Here is a 26,019-nt window from a genome sequence, read left to right as displayed (position 1 = left end):
CCCAAAATAATGTAAAATACAATCACTGAGTCATAGAATTCATCAAAGCCCATCCAGTCCCATGGGCAGGGCCACCTTCCACTGTCCCAGGCTGCTCCAAGCCCCAGTGTCCAACCTGGCCTTGGGCACTGCCAGGGATCCAGGGGCAGCCACAGCTGCTCTGGATAACATGACCCAAGCTCACTCAGCAGGAAGTTTCAAAGGGAAATTTCCCTTTACTTGATAAAAACCCAAACAAAGCTCACCCCTCAGAGATCCCAGTCCTCAGAGGGTGTCTGGTGGCTCAGCCTCCCTATGTTAATGCACATTTTGGTGCTCAGCAGCACCTCCGAGTGCTGCTATTTTTCCACTCTGTTCCTCTCTGATGCCTAATGAGCAATGAAATGCCACTCATGTCTGCTGCAGACAGGGAAACCAACATGGGCCAACTTCCCACAAACACATTTAAGGCTCCTCCATCCTCCACATGCCAACGCTGACTCCTGGCTTTGCTTTCCAGAGGGAAAATAGGAAAGAAAAAACAAAATAAAGATAAAGCAGCCACTGGGATAAAGTTGTTCTGCACTGGCCTTGCATCCCATCAACAGGAACAGAAATTTTCTTGCAGGATCCACCTCTGGCCTTTGCCAAGTCTGTGCTTGGTTGGGGGTCCTGGAAGTGCTATTTCCACACATTTAGAGAAAATACTGATTTGCATTGATTTAGAATCACTAAGTAAGGCTCATCCAAGGATTATAATTATTTCTTCAGCTAGGTAAAGAGCTTTATTTCATTCAGGAGGTTTAGAGGCATCACAAGGGGGGGGTAGGTGTCACAAGAAGCATCCTAATAACTGAGCAAATAACACAACCTCCTGGTTTCTTGTCCTGTTCTCCATCCACTGGCCACACAAAACAGCAAAAGTGATTAGGATACACCATGAAAACATAACCCTACAGCTCTGCAGATGTTTACTACTCTACAATCACTTTTTGCAAGATGTTTGGGTGTTCATTTTTAAAAAAAACCACCTGCATCATCATTTCGTTTTTAAAAATTCAGCCCCAGATATTTAAAAAAAAAAAAAAATCTGCATTTTGAATATAACTTATTTTACATATTAAAGGCAAAATGAATAAATAAGGAGAGAGATGGGGGAAAAAAAGTCAAACCTGTGCCTTGCTTTTCCCTGAATTTCTTAAGCAGAAGAGGACATGTGGTGCTGTGAGTGACCTGTGATCCTCAGCAGGCTCCAACACCTCCCCATGCAACACCCCCTGCCCTCTCCTGAGCTCTTCCCAGACAGAAATCAAAATAACTTCCCAAATAACACTGCAGCCTTAGGAGACTCCCAGCTTTAGGACAAGGTGCACTAATTACTTCCGCTGCTTTAAGTAATAATGTATTCAGCTTATTTATAACCCTGGGGGGGAAACAAAGCAGGTAAAAATCCTCCATTTCTGCTCTCAGTTCAGGGTCCTTCTATCCCAGATGAAAGTAAAGTAGGTTATAGATCTATCCTCTGCTGCAAACTCCCTGTTGGTCCTATTCATCAAAAAAAAAAGGGAAAGGAGAGTGAAAAAAGAGGAGCTTACATGAGGCTTAGCCTAGTTTTCCACCCATCAGAGACTGTGGAGAAGGAGCAGAGGTTGGGAGCTGGGTCTCTAACACTGATGGCTGCCCTGTGCATGGCTCAGTCAGGATTTCAGCAAAGGAGAAACACTGGGATGTGGGAACATATGGAAAAATGCAAATAAATGTGCTCATTCCTGAGTTAAGATCACCCCAACCCCAGTCCTGGGGGGACTGCCAGGTGGAAGAGCTGATTTTGGGTAAGACCAGCAGGGCTGTGATGGAGATAAATGGCATTTTTATCTTGGAAAGGCACTGGAGGAGGAATCAAGGATTTGACACTTTGCAGGAAACCCCACAGTTTAAATGTTTGTGTCTCTGCAGAACTGGGGATGCCCCAAACAGGCTGTGCCCTGCTCTCACAACCTGACAGCTTCAGGGGTGTCACAGGGCACGGAGCAAAACAGGGATGGCACATCCCAGTGGGACTGGGGAAACCTGGGAAAATGGGGTCTCTGCAGCGGGCAGAACTGGACATTCTGGCTCGAAAATGATGTTGATTTGCAGAGTTTTGGGTTGCTGCCACAGAGCCACCCCTGGGCACCACAACAAACCCCTCTGCCTGGCCTGGATTCACAGAGGCTCAGCAAGGCTTCAGTGGGAAAAGGAGCGAGATTCTGGGGGATGCAGGGGAAACTGGGTCATGTTAAGATAGTGGATTTCTGAAGATGTAAGAAAAACAGAGACAATTTAATGATTTAAAGCAGATTTGTGGTGCAAGCCGCAGTGGCTGGCTGGGAGTGTCATCTCTGAATTGTGACCGTGCGTGGGAGGCAGCGCGCTGATGAAAATGCCAGGAAAAAGGGAATGAAACTGTGGGAAAAGCTGGGGATTTGAAGTCCAGGTTCTGAAAAAACAAAAGGGGTATCTGGGCAAGAGACAGCTGAGTGGGATATTTCAATACTGGGGTGCAAAGCAGCCTTGGAGGACAGGGATGCATTCCTGCACTGGGGAATGTGGGCAGGCATGGGCGCTTCCTCATCTTAGTGCAGGTGAGCAGATCCCACCCAGAATGCTGAAAATTCCCACCCCCTGTACTCCACAGGGATCTTTTCCTCCACAGGAAAGCTCCAGAATGAGGGAGGAGCCAGGAAAATGTGCAGGGCTGGGCTTCTGCTCCTCAGAGGTAGAACCTTGGAGAAATAAACCTCCCAAGGAGGACGAGCAGAGCCAGGCACACCAATCCCAGCTGCCTCCTGAAAAACCAGCCCAAACCCTCTGGCTCCTGTATTTCCAGAAGGTTTAAAACACATCAGCTCCCATCAACCCTCAGACTTTAGATATCCCTGTGGAAATGCTTCCATTTGCTGAATGCACAGATCAATCCCTGGGATTGTTGGTTGGTTTGTTTGGAATTCAGCAGAGCTGCCCCCCCCCCCCCCCCCCCCCCCCAGTGTTTTCATTATGAATTGTTCTTGAAAGAGTGACTTCCTTGCCAATTAATCTCCAAAAGATAAAATGAATGCACTCGAGGGCAATGAGGGTTCACCAGTAAAGACTTTGAGCAGCCCTTACAATGCGTTTCTTAGCAACTAACAGTGAAAATTATGGGATTTACTCGTGTAAAAGATATAACAGGAAACACCCCAGCAATGGGAATATTGAAAAAAACCCTTTCCAGTAGGATGTTGGGAGTAATTTTCTCTTTCTACCACCACAATGAAATTATTTTGAGATGGTAGGTCAAAGCCCCAAAGTATTCTCACTGCAACCACATTATTACTGGATTTTCTGCCACTTTTTGCTCTGTGCAATGCTGGGTCCTAGCTGCTAATTCATGTTTAACAATTATTTTGGAAAAAAAAAAAACCTTCTATAAAATGAATTCTTTCAATAAAATGTGTGTGGGCACCAGTTTTTAGAAACAGCTCTGTGATTCCCTTCACTTCAGAGGATGTTCACGGTAACAAAGAAGAAAGTTAAGGGTTTCTATGATTGAATCAGAATATCCTGAGCAGGAAGGGGCCCACAAGGATCACCCCTCATGAATAATCCAAAGGGAAAGGTACAAAAGGCGAGGTGCAGGATGCTCCCCTGGTTAGGGGGTAGAAGGCAGCCATCCTCCAACCCTGTCCCTCAGGCACCAAGGACACATTGAAACAGTTCAGGCTCAATTCCACACAGAAAATTTCACCTGTCTCGGGCCACCTGCATGAGGAGGAGGAGGAGGAGGAGGTGGAGGAGGAGGAGGAGGAAGAGAACAAGGAGACCTTTCCTCTTCCTTTTAACCTCCTGGGGCAGCACAGTGATGCTCCACCCCTGCTCCAGCATCCTCACAGGACACCTCACACCTGTTATCCCCCACTCTCCTGGGGCCTAATTCTGTTCTAAAATTGGTCCCTCAGCCCCTTGGACATCTCAGTATCATTTTGGCCTGCAGAAACTGAAGAAAACATCCACAGCATTAGCATGGAGGTTTAAGTTTGAGATTTAAAGGAAACTCCTTCCTGGAAAATGTCCATGGATTGGAAAGGTGATTTCAGAGAGGCCTCTGAGCACAGAGCAAAGGGAAAGACATCAGCCATCCTCCCCTCATGGGCTCCCACAATGAAAAACCCCCCTGAAAAGCAGATCCCATTTCTCTAACAGCTTTCTCTAACATTTCTCTAACAGTTTCACAGACATCGCTTTCAGGCAGTTTTTGTAACAACAGGGGTCAAAACAATGATATGACTGAAAACCAGCACTGATTCAAACTTGATTTTCCTCTTTAGATACCCATTTGTAAATCAGCAGCATGTGACAAACAGTGGTGCTGAGGAGACAGGCAGTGGCTCCTGCACAGCTCCTCACCCCACTCCCAGAGGGTTTGTTTTATTTCCAAACCAGCATCCTGCAGCTAGCCACATCTTTGTGAATTTTCAGGTTAAACTGCAAATCCTGCTGAGGAGTTTAGGGCCAAATTGAGTCATCACAGCAGGGAGAGGATATTTCATCTATGAGCCTAGGGGATGGCTCCGTGGGAGAAGAGGGGCGTTATCTGTTGGGAGAGGCTTGGTCCCATCATCAGGATCATTCAGCTGCTGCTGGTGGAGGTGGTGATGGAGCAGACACAGCCTGGAGGCCCCTGGGGTGGAGGGCACTGGGGTGTCCAGGCTGACTCCCTGCAGTGCTCCTGGAGATGTGCAAAAATGCCAGGTTTCAAAGCTTTGGCAGTAAAACACAGAGTGCAGCCTCAGCAAGGTAAAAGAAATTCAAAGTTATCTCTAATTAGAGATGCTCCCCTATAGCTGCTCATAAATCAGCAGGAATTGTCCTGCCTCGCTCATCCCACTGTGATCAAAAAAAGCTTGGACATCACTTAGCAGAGAATTACAAACAGAAGGGAAACCTTGCACTGTCCCATTTCCTCTGAACCCACTTCCACCAGTGCTGCCCGTTTGGGACAGCGTGGAAGATCAGCAGCACCAGAAGCCACCAAAGGAAACTGAATGTGAACACACAGATCTCCAAACACACACCCCGGAGAAGGGCTGCAAGGGCTGGGCAGAACAAGCTGAGGAGATTCTCCAGGGGTGATTTAGAGAACTTTCCTTGGTGATTAATGACTGTGGAGGTATGACTGTAAATCAGAGACATCAAGGTTGGAAATGACCCTCAAAATCGAGTCCAATCTTTGAGCAAACACCAGGGCTACCAAACCAGATCACAAAGTGCCACATCTACTCACTGTCTGAGCAATTCCAGGGATGGTGACTCCACCACTGCCCTGGGCAGCCTTTTCCAATGCTTAACCATGCTTCAGTGAAGACACTTTTCCTGATCTCCTTCCCGGGCACAACTTGAGGCCGTTTCCTCTTGTTCTGTCACTTGTTCCCTCAAAGAGGAGACCGACCCCCACCTTGCCACAACCTCCTTCCAGGGAATTTTAGAGGGTGACTAAACAACTTCCAGCACCTGTGAGATGTTCCATTCCGTACATTATTCCATGGTCAGTAGGACTGATTTGGCAAGGACACCCTGGAAGCTCATCCTCCCTGTCCTGCCAAAGGGACGGGAGCTGAGCCGGCGGAACAAGCTGCAAATTCATCACTTTGGGAGGGGCGTGGGCCAGCTCTGGTGCCACTAAAAATCAATGGGAGCTTTATCTCCATCCTGAGCGGAAGCAGGAGCTGGGCCACAGCAAACAACTTTAATCCCATGTCTGAAGGGGTGGGCTCACCCCCAAAGTCAGAGCCGTGCCGCTCCCCAGCCAGAGCTCCTGTTTGATTCCAGGGTTATTTCCCAACAGAAACCACAGCACAGTGAATAAAACTGGCAAGCTAAACCCCAGCCCCTAAAAGAAAAAGTACATCATTTAATCTAGTTCAGCTGTGTTTTCATAGATCTTTGTGGAAAAGCCATTATTAGATCCATACTCAAGAGTTTAAAGCTTTTTTATTTTCTGAAAGCTTGTGTTGCTACAAGCACAGGGCTTAGGGTATCATTAATCCATATTCTGTTACTGTGGCACAGCAGATTCCTCACTCGGTGAAAATATGTTCAATTTCAGAGACAACTAGCATGGAAAAAAAATAAGAAAGAAAGGGAAAAGAGAAAGGGGAAAAAGGGAGGAAGAAAAATGAAGAAAAGGACAAATCTGAAATGAAAATGACATATCAAAAAGCAAGTATTCGGGGGAAATATTAGCACTTTTATCATAATGAGTTTGTAACCTAAATACATATTTCAAGGATGAAATTGCTGACCCTGTCTGCCCTCCACAGGAGGCTGAATGGCTCAACCACAGTTTAATCTTCCCTGAAAAGGCTGCAGAAGAATAATACAGCCCTTGAAGAACAACACACATTCCTGATGCCCCAAGCTTCACAATTTAACTCTTAAAAGGAGGGGGAAAAAAACCCTCAAATCCCAGCCATCAGCCTCAGAAGAACCAGCAGAAACAAAAATGAGACAAAACGAAAACCACACAACACATGATGAGGAGGGAAAATAAGGGATTGCTCAGATGGAGGGTGAAGCTTCAAAAATCCATTTTTATTGTTTCTTAGAGGCAGAGCCTTTGTAGTAAACTTAAATCACTCTGCATGTCCTACTTCAGCTAATTCTGGTTGCAATCCCTTTGATTAGAGATGACAAAAAAATTGTTTTGTCAAAGCCCACCTTGGGAAACCCTAACTTTTTTTTTCTTTAATCCAAGTGTTTCTAATCTGATTATGCTGTTTTAGCAAACTAAAATATAATCTAGGAGTCAAAAATGTATCCATTTACCTGAGTTCCCAAGCATGACTGGAAAAGAACAAGCTTTGTTTTTAAATTCAGTCTTCCCAGGTACGATACAGTCAGACCAGGTATGTGAGGATTTGTCTCCACTCAAGTAGTCCCTGCCTGCTGCACTTGTCAGGATCAGAGAATCCCACAAGGGTTTAGGGACCCTAAAGCCCATCCAGTGCCACCCCTGCCATGGGCAGGGACACCTCCCACTGTCCCAGGCTGCTCCAAGCCCCAATGTCCAGCCTGGCCTTGGGCACTGCCAGGGATCCAGGGGCAGCCCCAGCTGCTCTGGGCACCCTGTGCCAGGGCCTGCCCACCACCCGCGGTGGGATTAGGAGGATCCTCCTTTCTCATCCCACATCCTGAGCTCTGAAGCCCAGATTTGAGGAGCTGACACTCAGCTTGTCCTTTTCCACTGGATTTTGGGAAGCTGTGACCCTGCCAAGGGATGCTGAGGGGCTTTGCTGGGAGTGCTGCTGCTGCGCTGGGAGCTGGGAATGGCCATGGACGGGAAGGCAGAGCCTGCTGTGGGAGCAGCAGCCCAAGGTGGTGTTTATGAAGCAATCACCTTGGCATCCTGAAATCTGGAGTGATGGGAATGGTCTTGAGGAAGCTGCTCATTACCCATCCCCAGGGAAAACGCGCCTTCAGTCACGGACAAACTCCAGCAGGTCATGGGCAGAAGGATAATTTATCATAAACTACATGGGGAGACAGGACTGCACCCTCTGTATTATTCCTCATTACAAATTGTCCCTCTAAAGTATGTGAACCTGGGGGTTACTGGCATTTTTATCCCCTCCTTTCTGTAGCTGGAGCACATCAGCTTCTCTCTGTCATACATGAAATCCCTATTTGTGCTTGGTCTTTGCATATTAAGTGCTTTAAATAATTAATTTTGAGTTAATTATTTTTAAATTGAATGTTACAATTAACCCATCAGCCCAGGTACAAAAATCCAATTCCATTATCAGTGTTTCTATTTGTTTAAAATTTATTAATAGAGTTGCACCCTTCCCAGTTAAAATTTTCCCAGTTAAAAATCACAAACTTGCCCCTTTTCAAGCTACAAACCACTGGTACACCATAAGAGTTACCTTTCCTGTGTTTACTGTAAACTTTTACAAGTGTTCTGAGGTGTGTTGGATGTATTTTAATACTTTTTGTAGGTGTTTCACTTGCATTTTGATTCCAAGGCCAAAACCCCCCCACCCAGTCTTGATAGCCAGCAGCTATTTCTAGCTGCAGAGCCATTACTCTGCAGGCAAGTCCCATGGCAACCTGAATACCTGAATTTTAATGAAGGTATTGTTTTCCCTTATCTCTAACTGATACCACCCCCCTTGACAACGATGAGCCATTGGTGGACAGAGATGATCCATCAAAGGGAAAGCACCAATCGCCTTGGACCGAAGGGGCGGGCTGGGGGCGGACTGGGGGCGGAGCAAAAACTATAAAAAGGATGAAGCCGAGAGGCGGGCCCCTTTTTTTTTTCTCTTCTCCCTTCCCTCTTCCCTCTCTCTTCTCTCTTCCCCTCTTGCTCTCTCCAGACTAGCTGTGGGAGACATCGGTGCTGGGCATTCAAAGCCTTACCCCTTTTAAGGGGCTTTTAGTAATTTTTTTAAGTCAACCCAGCACTGCAAGTTTTTTCTCTACCTGAGGTCTAGTGCTGTCTCAGCCAGAAGATCTCATATCCCTGCGTTCCTGGGGCATACCATCTACCGAGCCATAGGATCCCAAATTTTTATATTTTTCTGATTTCTGTAATTTTTCAATTTTTTCCTGTTTTCAATAAATTAATCTTTTTAAGAGTTGTCTCATTTCTCACATCTCCCCAGTCAGTCAAAAGCACCTTTCATTGCACCATTCTCCATGACTGAGAACTCCATGCCTGGGAAGGCTCTGCCTTGAACTCCTGCAAGGATATTCCTGCTGTAATTACTGCATGCCCCTCCCAGGACAACAGCACAGGGAAACCACACAGGTGATGGATGAACAGGCCCTTGTGTTTACTCTCTGCCTTCACCTTCACAACCACAAGAGCAAAAAGATGACTTGTGGTCCTGCATCATCCTTTGCCCACTCTCACAGCCTTTATGCTCCAAAGGGCTTTGCATGATTTCATGTAACGCTAATCCACAGCAAGGTCCTGACTTTTCTTACCCTCAGCTCTTGACAAGAAGCTGCAGCTCTGCTTTTGCCCAAAATAAACACAGAGCTGCCTGTCTTCCCTTTTACACCCAGAGTGCCCACACCTGATGTACCACCGAAACACAGGGCTTGTGAATCTATCACTGTGAATTCATCCCTCGTGGAGATTATGCTCCTTTTTAACACTTTGAAGCTTTACTTCTCCAAGGAAAGGCAAAAATCAGTGGTGAGATCCCATCTGCCAGACCCTTTCCTAGGTAACCTCTTCCTCAATAAATAAGACATTTTACCTTGTCTGCTCCATATAATTTCAGCTAAATAATGATAAATCATGATATCTATCCCTTATTCACATTCCCCCTCTTTCTCACTCCATGAGCAATTAAGAGAACACTCTAATCCGTCAGGAAAAGTTGGGAAAAGACACCCAGCTCCCAGTTTTTCCAGCACACTGTGGGAACAGAGCTTGCCTCCTTACTTACAAGCAAACTGCAGCTTGGCTTCTCTGCTGACAATCGTTCCGAAGGGGTTTGTTGCTACACACTGGTACGTCCCAGCATCCTGGCTTTTATTGGGATTATTGATCAGCAGGCTGCCTTCCACCAGGCTGTAGCGATAATCCATGCCCACGTCAATACTGCTTCCATTTAACTTCCACCTGGAGCACAGAATGGCAAAGTTAAACTCCGCTGATGCTCAGGGATGCTCCTGGGTATTTGAAAGCACAGCGTGAAGTAAATAAAGGAAGATTTAGAATGGCTCTGACTACTTATTAAAAATAAAAAAAGAAGGCAGAAAAATGCAAATTTCCTGAGAGGTATTGAAATATTACAGTATTTAACTGAGAGAGCAATATCCTTGACATATATTTCAGTCTCTGAAATGATTAATGCTTCTGTAGTTGCTGGTGCTGCTGCTCTTTGGAATTAATAATTTGGCATGGGGAAGTCCCTGAAAGAGGATCTCTAACCTATTCAAGTCCACTGAGGATATTTTTTCCCCCTCTCCTGACTTGCTGGTCATTTCTTTATAAATTTAAGAAAATTCCCTCCCAGCAGATATTGTCACAAAGTGGGGCACTGAGGAATTCCGGCCCCAGGATGGAGCGAGGAGGGGGACACAGCACCTCCCATCTCCTGAGTGTATGGGGAAACCACAGAAATGTGTTTCACCGTGGATCCATGGATTTTATGGCATTAAATTGCTGCCTGTGTCAGGAGACAGCCCGGAGGCTGAGGCCTGGTGACTCTAATTGGTTTCAGAGTGGCATTTACTGGTGAGCAGAGAGAGGCACCAAAGGAAAGAGAACAGCAACACCAATGATTTACAGCAGCAACAGCACTGCAGGAGGACAGCACCTTCCTCCCAGGACCCCAAAGCAGCTACTAAAGCTGAAAAGAATAGAGTTTTGTCCATGTTTATGGAAAAGGATGGTTAATCTGAGAGCCAGGACTATTTACAATCCTTTTGTAACCTTTTAGAACTCCTGTCCAAATTTTGCAGTTGAGTTGCAATACCTGGAGATTTTCCTGGTGTCCATTCCCTCTGTTCCTAACGCTCCAGAGTCACAGAATATCCTCAGCTGGAAGGGACCCACAGGGATCATCCAGTCCAATTCCAGCCAGGACACCCCACCAATCCCACCCTGTGCATCCCTGGCAGCGCTGTCCAAACGCTCCTGGAGCTCTGGCAGCCTCGGGGCCGTGCCCATTCCCTGGGGAGCCTGGGCAGTGCCCAGCACCCTCTGGGGGAAGAACCTTTCCCTAAAATCCAACCTAAACCTCCCTGGCACAGCTCCAGCCACTCCCTGGATCCTGTCCCTGATCACAGAGAAGAGATCAGAGCAGCCCCTGGGGAGGAGCTGCCTGGTTTTTGGTTGGGATTTTTTTGGGATCAGCACTGTGGTAGCCTCCAGGGACATCACCAATACACGCAGCAGAAAGGCTCTTGTGTGATGGTTCTAAGAACAGTTAAACACTGAACAAACCCAATGGTTGGTCTGGGATTTCCTTTCACTTCACAGCTCAGCTTCACTTTCTTCTCCTCCGAGTCCAAGGGGAAGATCATGCTGTTGGGCTCCTGCAGGAAAACCGGCCCGTGCAGGGTGTTGTCATCTGCATTAAACAGGGAAAATGGGACAGGTCATTCATGGAATCTCCATGTTTCCAGGCTTAAAATACAAAACAGTGTCTCAGCAGCAAGAGGCCGTGTGTCACTCACCTTGGAAAAGATCTGGTGACACTTTATTTAGTTCATAACAGCAGATTTTTTTTTTCCAAAAACCACTGAACCTACATGGAGTCATGAAAATGTCCTACACTGAACAGAGCACACAATGAAACCTCACCCAAAGTCCAAACAGTGGGAACAGGAGCTGTTGTCATAGCAAAGCTCAATTCAAAGCAGAATCCTTGGCTTCACCTTTAGAAATGGAAATGTTTTCCTTGCGAATTAAACCCCCACCCTGTTAAACAGAGTTACACAGGAACCCGAGCCAGGGGGTCCCCAGCACGTCCAGCCCCAGTGCAACTGGTTCTGCCATCCCTGACTGAAACCCTTCTGCAGCCATGGGGTGCACTGGTCCTCGGAGGGCATGGAAACCCTTTCACACCCCCTGCCCTCTCCACGCTCTGATGCCTCAGGAATCCGCTGGCACCAGCCCCGCTCCTCCGCGGGAATGAGGCTCCCAAGAGGTTTTGTATGACCAGCCCTGACGAGGACATTCCACACTCGTGCCCTTCAGAGGATTAAAAACTCACACTAAATACAGGTAGAAGAGGGAAAATACTTTGGCAAAACAACCTGACACGACCTTCAAAGAGCTCAGGAGTCATTTCCCAGCAATCCAGCACTCTGGGTTTGGGGATTACTGATGGGAGCCTCCCTTGTGCTGACTTTCGTTCTTCATTCTAAAAATACACTTTGATTTCTTGAGCTGTTAACTCCTTCCTATCTCCTTTCCTCTCCTCTCATCCACTTTCTGCTTTCATCTTATCAATTTATCCCATCTCAGAGCTGGAGGTGAGGGTGAGAGCTGCTCACAGGCCCATCCCTGAGCTGCAGCTTTTCCCTGCCCACTGCTTTGCAGTGAGCACAGAATTTCAGGAAATTCACTGGCACCGCTCAAAACACCCACAGAAAGCTACGATGTAAATTCACTGCTCTCCACCCTGTTTGGATCAGACACTTTTATCTCCACAGTGGCTGTTCAGCACACAAAAGAAACCAACTTTTCTCCCCTGAAAAGATCAGCTATCTTGATTTCACTGAGACTTTTCCTCTCATCAGTGTCAATGTCTGGCTGCTCTAAGTTTAGTGCAAGTAAGGACACAGTGGAAGTGCTCACAGTCAGAAAGGCTTTCAGCTGAATGCAAGGAACCTTGATTTAACATTTTTAGATCATTTTCCAATCTTTTCCTGCCCTATCTCTACAGCAGACTCTGCTCTTTCAGTGTGCAGGGACTTGCAGGGATGTGAGCACGGAATTCTCTTTAGTCAGGCTGCTGGAAGCCCACCTGGATGGGGATATAGGAAATTTGTGGGTATGGGAGGTCAGGGGAAAATGAATAAATAAAATACAGAGATGATGGGATGTGCAAAATATACAGAAAAAAGGGAATGAATAGAAGATGATGGATCTTCCAGATGGAAGGAGGGTGAGAATGAATGGGAACAGCTTTCACTGGGAAATCAGCTGGATTTACCAGGGACAGAACAACAGCTCTTCAACCCTGGGAGAGCAAATTCCGTCATCTCCACAGAAGTATTTCAGAGAGACTCTGCCAGGAAGATTAGAAAGGAACCATCTCTCCCCCGTGTCTCCTCCCTCAGGCCCCACCACAAAGGAGGGTGCACTCAGCACACAGTCACAGGCCTTGTATTTAGCTTTATTTTAAATTATATGTTAACGATACCTGACTGAAACTCATCTATTATTCAAAACACATTTCACATCATCTCCAGCTCTAAATTACACCTGTGTGCAACTCACTGTTGCTGGTGGGAAAAGATAATAATAGCCATAGTGCATATGGGACTGGATTATGGCATCCAGACTTGTTCTTGAGACCCAGGGCTGCTTCACTCCCTGAGCAGCCTCATTCACCCTAAGAGAGGATATGATAGTCTGGCCCACAAAGATTACAGCTCTGAGTGCTGTGAGTGCCTCTGAAAGCAACAGATTTAAAATATATTTGAATTTATCCAGTTTTCTCATTGGAAAATACAGAAGCTGGCCTGGTGCTCGGGTCCTGTGTAAGGGTTGCTTCAAACCTCAGAAACACAAAGTCTGATTGTGGCACGAGCCAGACCATCCCAGATAATCCAGTTAGGGACCTGCTGACTCAGGGATGTGTTGCATTGCCTCTGTCATCTGCCTCACACCCCTCTCTGTGCTGTCATTTGCTGTTATTTCAATTAGGGGGTGTCAATTTACAGCAAATCACACCAAAGGTCAGGTCCTCTTCCCATCACAGGAAAACACACCTTGCATTACAAGTGAACAGTTCTTCTACTTGGGGTGGGAAAGAGGAACAAATCTAAGGGTGCAAAAGTGTCCCCACATGTCCAGGCCATCACCTGGCTGCAGGAGCAGAGGTTAAGGTGCAGCATCCTGCTCTTCAAGAGCTAATGAAAGTGGTCCACAGCACTCAGTGGGAGTTACAGGTGTAAGAACCACCAAAGCCTGCATCATTAATTAGTGAGCAATTTACAATTTCAAAAACAGACTCAAGATAGAGAACTAAGGGTACATATAGTCACAAATAGGTGAAAACACTGAATTTGTCTGCTAATAACTCAATTTGCCTGGAAGCTCATAAAAGATCAAATGAAAACACTTTCAAGTATTCCACCTGCTGCTGGCACTGTTCAACATTCAGCTTTTATTTGGCAAAAAAGTGCCTGCCCTTCCTGTTAGGCAGCAAGAGGAAAAATCCTGGTGAGATTTCAAGCAAAGGGAGCTGGGCAGGGCAGGGAGAAGCTCTGAGAGCAGCTGCAGCCTATCAGGGGAACAGAAGAGCAGGAAAAACTTTGCAACACTGGGCAGATAAAATTATTTTGAGTGCCTTTCTTCTTCCTCTTATTGCTGCCTGTGTATAACCAAGATAAGCAAGTCCAAACTATTTAATCTTCAGCCTGTAGAGCTGCTTTGCTGCAGCCTTGATGTGTGATTGAAATCACTGCAGCCCAGATCCCAACACTGTGTGATAAGGGCTGAGTCACAGAACCCGACAGAGGAGGGGGATTTGGTTCACAGAGCACTAAAGAGTCACTAATAAATAAAACAAGCTGCCATCTAGATTCTTGCAGATAGGAAACTACAAGTGCCTGCACCAGAAAGAGCCCATTTTTGACGAAGTTGTGTTACTCAGACGTTTATTGCCAGCACAGCCTTTGTGCTGTGTCTGCTTTTGTGGGAGCAAATTTTGCTGTTTGGATAACTCTGAAATAGATGAATTTTACACTTTTTTTAATAAATTCAAAGTGGTAACTTTATTTCCGTTGCAGTAATGTCCAGGGACTTGCACCCCAAGAGTGGTAACACATTTTTGGCTTATCACTGGTGAACACTATGAGCAGCTCGATCCACAGAAACCAGCCCTTCTCATCAGATTGTGTTTAACAGACTCTTTTTTGGCCATTTCATCCAAAAATAACAAGAGAACAGAGCATATCTGTGCATAAACACCTGAAAGTGCTCAGATATTTTAGCCCTCTTCCCCTTTACACCATTCAACAGCTGCTGCCACTCCTCACACGTTTCTCACTGTCCCAGGACAATAAAATAAATAACCTTCCCAGACAAGCTAACTGGTGAGACACTCCTGGGGACAGATTTTATTTTTCTGAGTTACATTTCTTTTGAAGAGCCCAAAATGAGTTAACCCAGAATGAACACGAGCCGCCCTCAGCTTAAGACAACCTGCAAACAAGACTGGGTTCCAAAAAGTGTTTTTCCCCCTCCTTGTCATATAAAACAAATGTACTCCTGCTCTGGGTCTGCCTGCTCTGACAGAAGTGTATTTTTTTCGCCAAGAGGCAGGATCTAGGAAATTTCAGTCGATTTCACAATAAAAGAAGCATTTTAACCACAGAAGGAGGTGTGTGTCCATATGGTGTTGGATGGAAAGTGAGAGATCATTTAGAAGAACATTCTGCTCGATGTATATTTTTCCCCCTTGTGAATCACAACACCTATTAAAAAAAAAAAAAGCCACATTAATTGGAATACATTCCAAATGAAGAGTATATTTGCTGTGTCCCTCCAGTGCCCCAAAGCTGAGAGCCAGCACAGGCAGTTGGATGCTAAATGCTGTCATCTTCCCATGCTTTTGAGGAATTGAAACATGAGGAATGTCAGCGGAGGTTAATTCACACCAAACAGGTGGAACCATTCCTATTCTCTCTCAACATTAAGCCTGGTGACAGATACTGGTACCCAAATAGAACTGCTTTAATTTCCATTGAAAGTTATGGCCAATTTGAGAGAAAGTTTAATTGAATATTCCACACCGTAGGGAAAGATAATAACTAAACAGAACAGAGAATTCTTGGAGTATATCCAGTATAAATGAGAAAAATCCTCTCCTTGTTTGCTGCTGAGGGAATTGCTGCCTGCTCTGTGAGCTGGGGTGTTTTCATACAGTGCTACAAGTCAGTATTTCTTCCAGACAAAACTGCACCTTGGGAAGAGCAGCTCTTCAGAAAAGTGGGAAGTGGAATGGATAGGACAGCTCAAGGGCACGGCTGGTTAACACACCAGCCTGCTCCTCAAGGTGAGCAGCTGCATCCCATCCTCCTCAGCAGGAAAGGGCTCCAGTGGATGGCTCACTCCTTATTTTTTGCCTATCACTTCTATTAACATCAACTGCAAATGGTGCTAATGGCTTTGAAATTAAAACAAAGAATTTCTTACACCACGCAGTCCTACTACTACTAATTCCACAGGCTTCCCAATGAACAAGACCCACTAAAGGTGCTTCCCATTCAAAGAAAAAAAAAAAAGGATTAAAAAAAAGGAGCTATTTTAAAAGTGTATTAAGTATGGTTTTTCAGGGAAGGGCCTCATAGCTCTGCATCTGTGGGGACACTCCCTTGATACAAGACTGGGCTTCTTTTGCAGCACCTACAGGTCTCCAACAGGTACTGTGAGCCTCCTGCTGTCCCCTCTGTTCTCCTGCTGTCCCCTCTGCCCTCCTGCTGTCCCCTCTGCCCTCCTGTCCCCTCTGCCCTCCTGCTGTCCCCTCTGCCCTCCTGCCACTCTTCCCTGTCCCAGCTCGCTGCTGTCCCAAGCCCAGAGCAAAGCCTCGCCTGACAGGTGACAGCTGACACACGAGTGTCTGATACCTGAGCTCCAAAGCAGTGTCAGACATTGCTCAGAGACCACAGGGCAGCCACAGAAACCCGGGAGACAGGGAGGGATAAATCTCCCCTCTCGTAAAGGCAGGCATGGAAGAGCTGCAGCGTTTGAGATGGAGACAGCAGTGCTCTGATGACTCTGTTTAGGAGTGACCCGGGGACCTGGAGCAGCCTGGATTAAAGGCAGGGTTAAGCACAGCAGTGTGTCCTGAGCTCTGAGGGAATGCAGGAATGCCAGGAGCCAGCAGTGTGGGAATGCCAGGAGCCAGCAGTGTGGGAATGCCAGGAGCCAGCACCCAAATGCCAGCGGCAGCTCCGGGAGCTCCGGGAGGCCTCTCCCTCAGCCTGTGCCCCAGCCATGTCCCAACTTCTCCTATGTACGTGTGGTTCATTACAGCAAATGCCATCGAGGCAGCTGCTTCCACATAAAATGCTGCCACCTGATCCTACACCAAATGTGGATATTCCCTGTGCCTCTCCCACGTCCAGACAGCTGGGAGAGGCGATTCCCACCGCAGCACAAACAGTGACCTGTCCTACAACAAACCCCTCATGTAACAGGATGCAATTTGTGTTCTCTTAGCAAGCCAACAGCCTGATTTTCATCACAGATGTTCCCTTCAGTATCCCACAAAAGCACATTGCTCCGGTGCTGCAGAAAGTCCCAGATTTCTTCACCGCGTGGCCTCTTCCCTGAGCCATCACAGCCAACAGCAGGAAAACAAACAGAGGAACTCACAGAGCTCTGTTGAGGACAATATCAGCCCATGGCAGAGCTGTGAGTATAAAACAATAGGAATAATCAGATTAATATGATGTTAATGGTGCTACCACCAGTGCTGGGTGTTCTTGCATAGAGCTGTTTGGGAATAGAAATGTTTCAAAAGCCTGTGCTAATTACCTATTGATTTATTAGCAAAATGTAAGGTGCTGATATGATTGCTGTCTGCCAAGAACACACATCATTACTGTAAAACTGTCAGCTGTCTTGAGTATGACAGGGACTATAAAGGGGATATATTAAAAAAAATCAGAAGTAGTTGGTTACATGTGCATATTCTAAAGCCACATATTTCCTTTCCACAATACCTCCCTGAAATTCAATGGATTTTAATCTTTGATGTAATAAGGAAGGTGTGTAAAAGCCAGGTTAACAAATGCCATCCTCCCCACCCCACCAGCAGACAAGCAAAGTTATGAAATGCTTGTAGTGAAAAAGCCTCTTTCCTTTAAAATCCTGAAGCCTTAGAAAAGACAAGTCCCTGGGGCAATAACCTATAATCTCTGTCTCATCTATTGCAGGAAAAACAAAGACAACTCTGGCAGCGTGTCCAGGCTCTCAATTGATTGAAGAGCCAAACCCTGCAGAAAGCTTCAAGGTGAAAGGAGCTCTCTGGCGCTTCGCTTCAAGGTGAAGCCTCTTTTCTCTCTTCAGGTTTAAGTACATTAACCACTGTCAGAAGGAAAGCTGAGCCCTGCCAACTTTTTATCCAGCTATTTACAGAGAGGTTTAGGCCATGGCTTCCCTTCTCAAATATTTGTGAATAAGCAGATGGAATTACCGGGGCCTCGGGAGCTCGCCGGGAAGAGGAAGGAATTATCAGCCTGGCACACTCGGAGTCAAACACCTGTAACCTAATTTGCACCACGGCACCGGTCAGAAAATGCACGTGGGGTGGTTCAGTCTGTCAAGGGGCACTGGAAATCTGCCTGTTCTGGGTCACGGGGGCACAATCTGCAATTAGGGCAAGGAAACACACACTGGGTACAAGGGAATCCATCAGGGATTCCAAACACCAGGCACAGAACTTTTAAACCGTGAACAAAGCAGAGACTAAAACACCTCTTTGTTAACTCAGTCCACAGTGTGCACACTTCTCCTTGGCTGTTTGGTTTGGGCAACTCTGGAACATTTCCAAGTCCCTGAGACAACGCTGCAGCAGGACACAAGTGACAAGGTTCCATCATCTCCACCTGATGGAGGTTTGTTTTCTCCCTATTTTGGAAAAACCAACTAGAATTAAACTGTGAACGCTCTCCTTTCTATCACAGAGCACTGGCACAGGCAAGTTTCAAGCATCTGCCTCATTACAAATATTACATTCTGCAATTTTCTTACTATTCTAAGTTGTTCAGCCCTTGCCTTAAGAAGAAAAGATGATATTTCAATATAAGAAATTAAAAGGTGACTGAAAGAATGGAGAGAGAGGGAAACCTTATTACCACAGGCCTGGGCCCTAGAGTGCATCACCGTGTCCCGCAGCCATAGGGAGGAGGAGGAGAGAAGATCCAGCAGGCAGGAATTGTGCAGCAAGATTGATTCCTTTAATTATTTTACAAACTCTTTTATAGACTTTTTTCTTCATAGTCTAATTGGACAAAGGACCAGCCACCCCTTGGGGGTGATTGGCTAAAATCCTAAAACATCCATTGTCAAAATATTTTTCTACTATACCATAAACAAGATTTTTCAAGGTTGCAGGTGGCTTGGTTGTTTACATAACTCTGCTACCTCTTCTGTGAGAGAGAAAAGTCTCTCACAGACTTAGAAACTAGCAAGAAAATCCTCGCTAGCAGCATTTTTGTATCTACAAAACCTCATATTTATCACATTATAAATCTATATTTTTGGGGAGAAATTTTCAGCATCAGCTTCTAATGGTCTGATGCAAGACTGATGGCATCCTGGGCATCTGGAGATTAAAAAGCACCAAGATATTTAGGAAAAGAGAAGGACCTTTCCTTTGGAGTTATACAGAGAGATAAACCCAAGCCCTTCCTTGCCAGGCACTGCACATCCCGATGCTGGGCAGGCTCCTGACCCTGGACACGAAAACCTCACTCACTTTTCACTGCTACTAAAGCAAGAAAGTGTTTAATCCTGTAAACAGGATCCAAGGCTGTAATCTCCAGGTGGTTCTGTTCCATAAATGGATTTAAGGCATTTGAAGTCTGCTGTCGGGACTCCGGGCTGGCAGCTCAGCTGCTCTAACTCTCCGTAACTTCATTGCAGTCACTGGAATTGCTCCAATTCAGGGCACATTTGAGGAGTTGCCCTTCAATTTTTCCATTGTTATTTTTTCAAAATGTTTCTGCAACCCTCAGCAGAGCAGGAGCAAAAGCCAATCCCAGTCTCCAGCAGGAGATTCCCTGCACAGAGGAACACAGAGGGTACCTGCTGTGGCTCTGGAAGCTGGGACACACCAGCACTGGCAGCTACTGCATGGCCACCCCACCACAGGCACTCCCCAGCCCTAAAAGTCACCTCTTATCCCTGTTTTTCTGCTGGGTCCTCCCTGCCGAGGGACCAGACCCTCCATGCAAACACAGACACACAAACACCAGACCCCACACTAACCCAGCCTTAAAATTAACACCACTAAATGCCAAACTGAGGGAGGCTTAAATAAAGTTCTCAGAGTTCAATCAGCAAAACATCAAAGGAGCAGCCAGGAGTACAATTTGTACAATCTGCCCATGGAGAACATGCATTCCTTTAATTTTTTTTAATATTATGAACTTTTAAATATCACAGCAGGGAAAAGGTATCAGTAATAGCTGTCAAACCCCTGACTTATGACTTCTTACACCACAATTTAGCACTCTCTAAACCTGCTCGGATTGATGGCATTTGTGAGGAGAGCCTTTCTTCCCTCTGCTGTCACACGAGCAGGTTAAGCTTTCAAACACTCCTCGCTCACCTCTAAAGGGCAGCATGATGTGGATGCCCCAGAGACAGAGTTCACCTCCAGTGGTCCATTTTAAACTCCCTTGCCCAGCTCAGCTTTGGGAAAAGAAGCTCCTTTTTGTGGTGTTTCAATAGCAGGAGAAAACTGCTCCTGGAAACAGTCTTTAATGCAATACAAGGAAATGGCCTTAAGTTGTGCCAGGGCAGGTTTAGATGGGATCTTAGGAAAACTATCTTCACTGAAAGGGTGGTCAGGCATTGGAAGAGGCTGTGCAGGGAAGGGGTGGAGTCACCATCCCCAGGGGTGTTCAGAGGGGTGTGGATGTGGCACCTGGGGACAGGGGTCATGGTGGGCCTGGCAGTGCTGGGGGATGGTTGGACTGGATGGTCTTAGAGGGCTTTTCCAACCTCAACAATTCCATGATTGTATGACATCAAAGAGCCTCAATTTCCCAACAGAGCCTTTCCCAAGGGCAACATTTAATTTTTCTTTGCTTCCCAAGAGTTTGGTTCCTCACCCAGAGAGTGCTCTTAGGGCACCATGCGAAATGCAGCGAGCTGTGAGCCAACACCTCGGGTTAGACCGAGCTGCTGCAAACAGCTTTTCCTACCTAAGAGATGCAAAGCAGCCAAAGTGCCTGTGACAGCCCTGCCATGGCCTGCACCCCTTCCAAGGCTCCCCCAGGGCAGTGGGGAGCGTGGCCAGCAGCGCAGGCAGCAGCAGCCCCAGCCAGACTCAGGGCTCTGCCATCTCCTGCCTGAACCGCAGCAGCCCGAGGCACCCAGCACAAACACAGCAACCGCATCCCCCGAGATGAAACAGAGCAAGATGCCCCCAGGAGGAGCCGCTTGTTTTGCTGTGAGACACAAAGGACAGCAGGAAAAGGCTACAGGGATAAACAGCACATTCAGTGTCAGTGAGAAGAACGAGGCAAGAGTTAAATGGAGGGGGATCATGTGTATTTTCCCAATCTGATCAAGGCCTGTTACTTTATAATTAAAACCCGAATTTATCTTATTGTGCAACAAGAAATGATGGTTTGCTGTGTTGATGTGATCAACACAGAATGAAATCAAGTGAAATAAATCAGTCACTATGCAAAGTCCACTTCTGCCAAGCCAGTATAATGCCAAAGCCTTAGAGAAGTCATAGATTAGAACTACGGTACAAAATAAATGTTATTCCTGTCTGAGTTTTAATATAAAAAGCCCAAAGTATCAGGAAGATGCCAAAATAGCAGCTGACTTGCATCATTCATCTGAATGTCTGACTTGGGCAATTGGGACACAACCAGAGTTGTAGTGGTTTGTTTTTCTCTTTTAATAAATTACAAGTCAGAAGTTAAAAGCAAGAAAATCATGTAATTTCATTCTAGAGCAGAGAAGGCTTAATGGGTAATCGAAATAATGTGCACTGCTTCAGCAATTTTTTCATTACAATTGCAAAAAATAATGGCTTTCTATGTTTTGAAAATTAAGGATTATACTGGATTGGGAACACACTATGAAAAGCCTAATTTTTTTTTTTTAAGAAGCCTCAAAGACGAGTAAGAATTTCTGTAAGCAGCCTTTTATCTGGGACAGAGAGCTTGGGTTTTAACTTTTCTCCAGCAAGCACGGCAGCATACTCCATAACGAGAAATGTGCAGACACAGTAATTAACCAGGGAATAACTTTATGGATCCCTCTGCTGTCTGGGCAGGGTGTAATTCTGTGAGCAGCAAGAATTCAAAGCCGCAGAATTCCTTTTGACCCATTTGCTGCTCAAGCCATCACATCTGAGAGAGTTTCAGCTCTGTGGCTGCGGGGAAGTTTGTAAGAGCACTGAGGAAGTGGCCGAAAGCAGCTCAAAGATGTGAAAACAAACATAAAGACATGAAAACAAACATCTTTCTAAAAAACTCCTGTCTTTTTAAATACACAAGAGATGGGAATGATAATCTAGAATTAATACATGGGGGAATAGACATCAAAATTAGTGCTGGGCTTTCTGCTGATGCATTTTAGGAGCTGCAGTAGCACAGAAGGAAGTGCCCAGCCAGGTAAAGGATGGTTTCTTTCAGGTGGGTTTGACAAAGATGTGGTTTCATAGCTCAAGCACATTTGTTACCCTCAGACCTTAATTAAACACACACAACCTTCACTCTTCACTCCTAATCTGTCTCCTGTAGCAGAGAAAGATCTTAGTCAGTGTTGGAAATGCAAACATCCCTCAAACCTGGTTGTGTTCATTCTAAGGTACACTCTTCCTGCTTTGTTACGGGATGATGGATGCATTTGGGTGGGAATGGACCTCAAAGCCCATCCAGTGCCACCCCTGCCATGGCAGGGACACCTTCCACTATGCCAGGTTTTTCTAAGCCCTGTCCAACCTGGCCTTGGGCACTTCCAGGGATAGGGAACCCTAAAAAAACCTGTTAAAATCATGAGTTAATGCCGACTTTGCTGACACCTCAGCAGGTTTCTGGTCTGTCTGTCCAATTAACATCCTCTAGTTAAGGACTGTTTTCCCTCTATTAAGTCAACTACCAATTAGCTACTACATCCTCCAACACTCTACTTAAGAACATGTAAGCTGTTCATGGTTTTTGTTAGTGTTGCTATGATTTGAACTTCTTGTTGAACTTTTATGTAAACTTTTCCTCGACTCTTTTCTCAGCACAAACATCCCCTTGGCTTCTCCCAAGTAAGCCAAAGCCTGCTGGGCTCCTGCTGCAGCAGTGTGACTTTGTTTACCTCTAGAAAAGAATTAAAAGCATTTTACCAGGAAAGAACAAATGTTTACATTGCAGAGCGCTCTGTGCCCGTGTCTGCATGGCACAGCAAGGCAGGGAATGTATCCCTTAAATATTTCCCTAATCCCGTGGACGATTTTTCATCTTGCTGGGTTTAGTCAATGAACACACAGCAAGCTCCTGCTTAAACAAAGCAAGTTTTCCCTCCTGAAGGAGCTCTGAGCACACGAGCCACGGCCCATAATGGGCACGTTCGCTGTGTCCCATACAGGCACCAGCAGTTTGCCTGGAAAACTCATTTCCCCCCCAAAGCCCCCCTGCAGCTCCCACCTCCTCTCCTACAGCTGTTCTGCCAACCTCCAATTCACAAAAGCAGAACCTCTTTAGAACCAAAATAAATACTAATCTTAAATTCAATGTACCCTGACAGCAAATAAGTTTGCTGTGCTTACTTCAGCATGAATAAAAAGCCCGCAAGGAGACTCCTACATAAGAGTATATTTACAAGTTCCATTACCCACTGGAGAGATTGATGTAATAAACCCGTAATAAAAAGCCTCGTGTTATGGATTTCTCTAATGTTTCTTATCAAACAGCCTGTATTATCTTGGCTTGTGTATTCAATTTAAAATAGGTTTGCAATAAGTGCCTGAGAGCTGGAGGTCATTTTCCCTGAGTTTTCTGACACGCTGGGGTGTGCAGTGTCTTTTCCTGCCCTGGGAAGCTGAAAGCAGTTTGGAGCTCGGTCGAGAGCAGTTTACAAAGCAGGCAGATGATGAATCCAAGAGAAGAAGAGTGGGAATGCATTACCTGAACACCTATTCGCACCTCCCAGCCACGGCAGAGCTCCTCGGGGCACAGCACTGCCACAGTTTATTGTTCTGGCTAAACAGAAGAGCGCAGTTGTTTGAGATAAAACCCATCCACAGAAATTGTTTTGCCACCAATTGCCACCTCATTTGTATTTCATCCTGGCTGGCAGCAACACAACCCAGGTGTTCCCCGGGACCTGCACGCTGCCTGCCTTGGGTCTGCTGCAGTGACTTCACCTTTTAGGTAAAAATAGCCCAAAACTGGGACAACAGATGTGGTGTTTGGAGGTGGAAGCAATAGCTAAGCACTTGTACCTATTTATTTCTTCCCTGGCACTGGATTTAGCTAATAACTATTAGTTGCTGATTAGGATTCAAAGCAATTTTCCTTCAGATCTATTTCAAATCATTGCAACACAATTGTGCAACACATTTGCCTCGTTTATTAAATCTTTTAAAGATGTTGCTGTTTTCATTTTCAATTCTTAACCTCACTCTGCAGTGTCCTCTGCTCAGGTTGAAGCAGCTCCATGGACCTCCATGAGTACATCAATTTTCAGCCCATCTCCCCTCCCCTGATATCATTTCTGCTACCCCTGTAAAATCCATCCCCTAGAATCACACAGTGGTTTTTCTGATTTCAATGGATGCAGGATGTGCATCCACTGATGCCAGAGAGAAGGAAACCATAAGGATTTTTAGGCTTTGTGTGCCAACCACTTATAACCACTTTTCTCTCCCCTTGTAAACAAATTTTGCTTCCACTAACCACCCAACAGTAGCAACAAAAGCTCACAACCCCAAGGCCTTCTTCATACACAAAAAATTAATAAACCAGTGGGGTTTTTGTAATAATTAACATTCTGCAGAACAAGCGGCTCAAAATATTGCTCTCAAATAAAGCAGAGATGCATTTGGCAAAGATGCAATGGAGCAGTTGGGTATTAAACTGAGATCAAACCCCTTTAATTTTGGGAGATCAGCATTCTCATTGTGACAAGGGTGAAGGGCACTTGGAGGTGAGCAGGGAGTTTGCCAGTGGAAAAAATTAAAAATAGGGAGCCTATTGCACATCAGCTGATGCGTTAGACAGATGGACAGACATCCTCCTGTAGCCACTAGGAAGAACCTTCCATCCCATGGGAACACACCAAAAATATCTTCAAAATATGAGGGACACTCTGAGATTGAAAAAAAGCCCATAAATAAATAAAAATGCATAACTGTATTAAGTTCAGGCAAAGTCTTCTCATCCCACATGGCAGACCAAGCCCGTGCACCCACCCGCACTGACACAATGTCACCCTACCACAGCCTGTCCATTTTTCACCGAGGTGCTTTCCCTGTGCCCTGGCTGGGCTCAGGTTTGGGGCACTCCCTGCAGCCTTTGCTGGGTGGAGGCCCCACATCCCACCCCATCTGTGCCCCCAAATGCCCCCTGAACTCAAACACCCCGAGGTTGAACCGTGCTGAGGAGCTCCCGTGGGTCACACGCGGCGTTTGCTGCTGCAGGGACAGGGAGGGAGGACTCCATCAAACGCCTGATGGTGCTTTTCTCACCGGGGGCACCTCCTGCTGTATCCACCAGACCATAATGACACCGGTCTGACACTCCTGCTCCCAGGTAACAGCTCTCACCCGCCAGAGCCAGCCCAGGCTCCTGTACAAACCTGCACTTTCTCTACCCTGAAATCTCACTTTAAATTCAGGTTACTATAGGAGAAAGGTTCACGAAGGATGTCTGGACTTCAGGCGGCTCTCTTGAAAGCTGTTTATTGCATAGGCGAAGTTACAGCATTTCAGGGAGTGGGTATCCAGAGCCAGCCCTACAGCTGCCAGCTCCAGCTGTGGGCATACCTGAAGCCACTTTCTGTTCAAGTTACAGAGCATTCTATACTTTTCTTTGCAGAGTATCTTAACACATAACAACCAATAAGCACCACTCACAATACCTTTACATTTGCCTATAGCCTATCATAGCTACTACCATCACCATATTATAGTCATTATTATCCAATCACAAGAGTAAGTTACAATTTAAGCTTCCAGTGGAAAATTCTCAGACCTTTCTTCTTCTTGCTACATCAACATTTCTTGTTTGCCTGCCATATCTTTCTTTTTGGTAAAGACACGTTTTCTATTTACTTATGCTCTTCCTGAGACTTATTTACTTGACGAAAAACATGTCTTTGTTTGTAGTCACATACCTTTGTCCTACTCCTAAAAATCTCCTTCCAACTCATCTCCAACCTTTGCCTTCTCAGTTACTCAGCGATCACTGTTTCAGCAAAACATCTTTTACTCTGTATCAAATCTTGCTTTCATTTCTACCTCATCCTCAATTTCTACATTCAGAGATCTTTCTGCCAAGCCTACATATCTGTGAAACTTTCTTACCAAACTTTCATCCTCCCCAACAGGTTACAATGTACCTGCTCCATCCTTTTCC

The 26,019-nt window shown here is 45.8% G+C and overlaps 1 protein-coding gene across 2 annotated transcripts in view; it reads right to left on the bottom strand.

The window, feature by feature from the left end:
* Nucleotides 1-26,019, bottom strand: part of LOC309576904 (contactin-4) — a 127,643-nt gene that overhangs the window by 86,472 nt on the left and 15,152 nt on the right. For both annotated transcript variants that reach the window (XM_082288496.1, XM_082288497.1), the window contains exons 2-3: nt 10,964-11,090; nt 9,459-9,634 (exon numbers count right to left, since the gene is read on the bottom strand). In XM_082288496.1, coding sequence (XP_082144622.1) covers nt 9,459-9,634; nt 10,964-11,090 — 303 coding nt within the window. The remainder of the gene's footprint in view (nt 1-9,458; nt 9,635-10,963; nt 11,091-26,019) is intronic.

The sequence above is a fragment of the Coloeus monedula genome (genome assembly GCF_965178545.1).
Source record: "Coloeus monedula genome assembly, chromosome: 11".
In the NCBI taxonomy this organism is placed as follows: domain Eukaryota; kingdom Metazoa; phylum Chordata; class Aves; order Passeriformes; family Corvidae; genus Coloeus; species Coloeus monedula.
The sequence above is the reverse complement of the archived record's forward strand: the minus strand, read 5'-3'. Positions and strand labels throughout refer to the sequence as shown.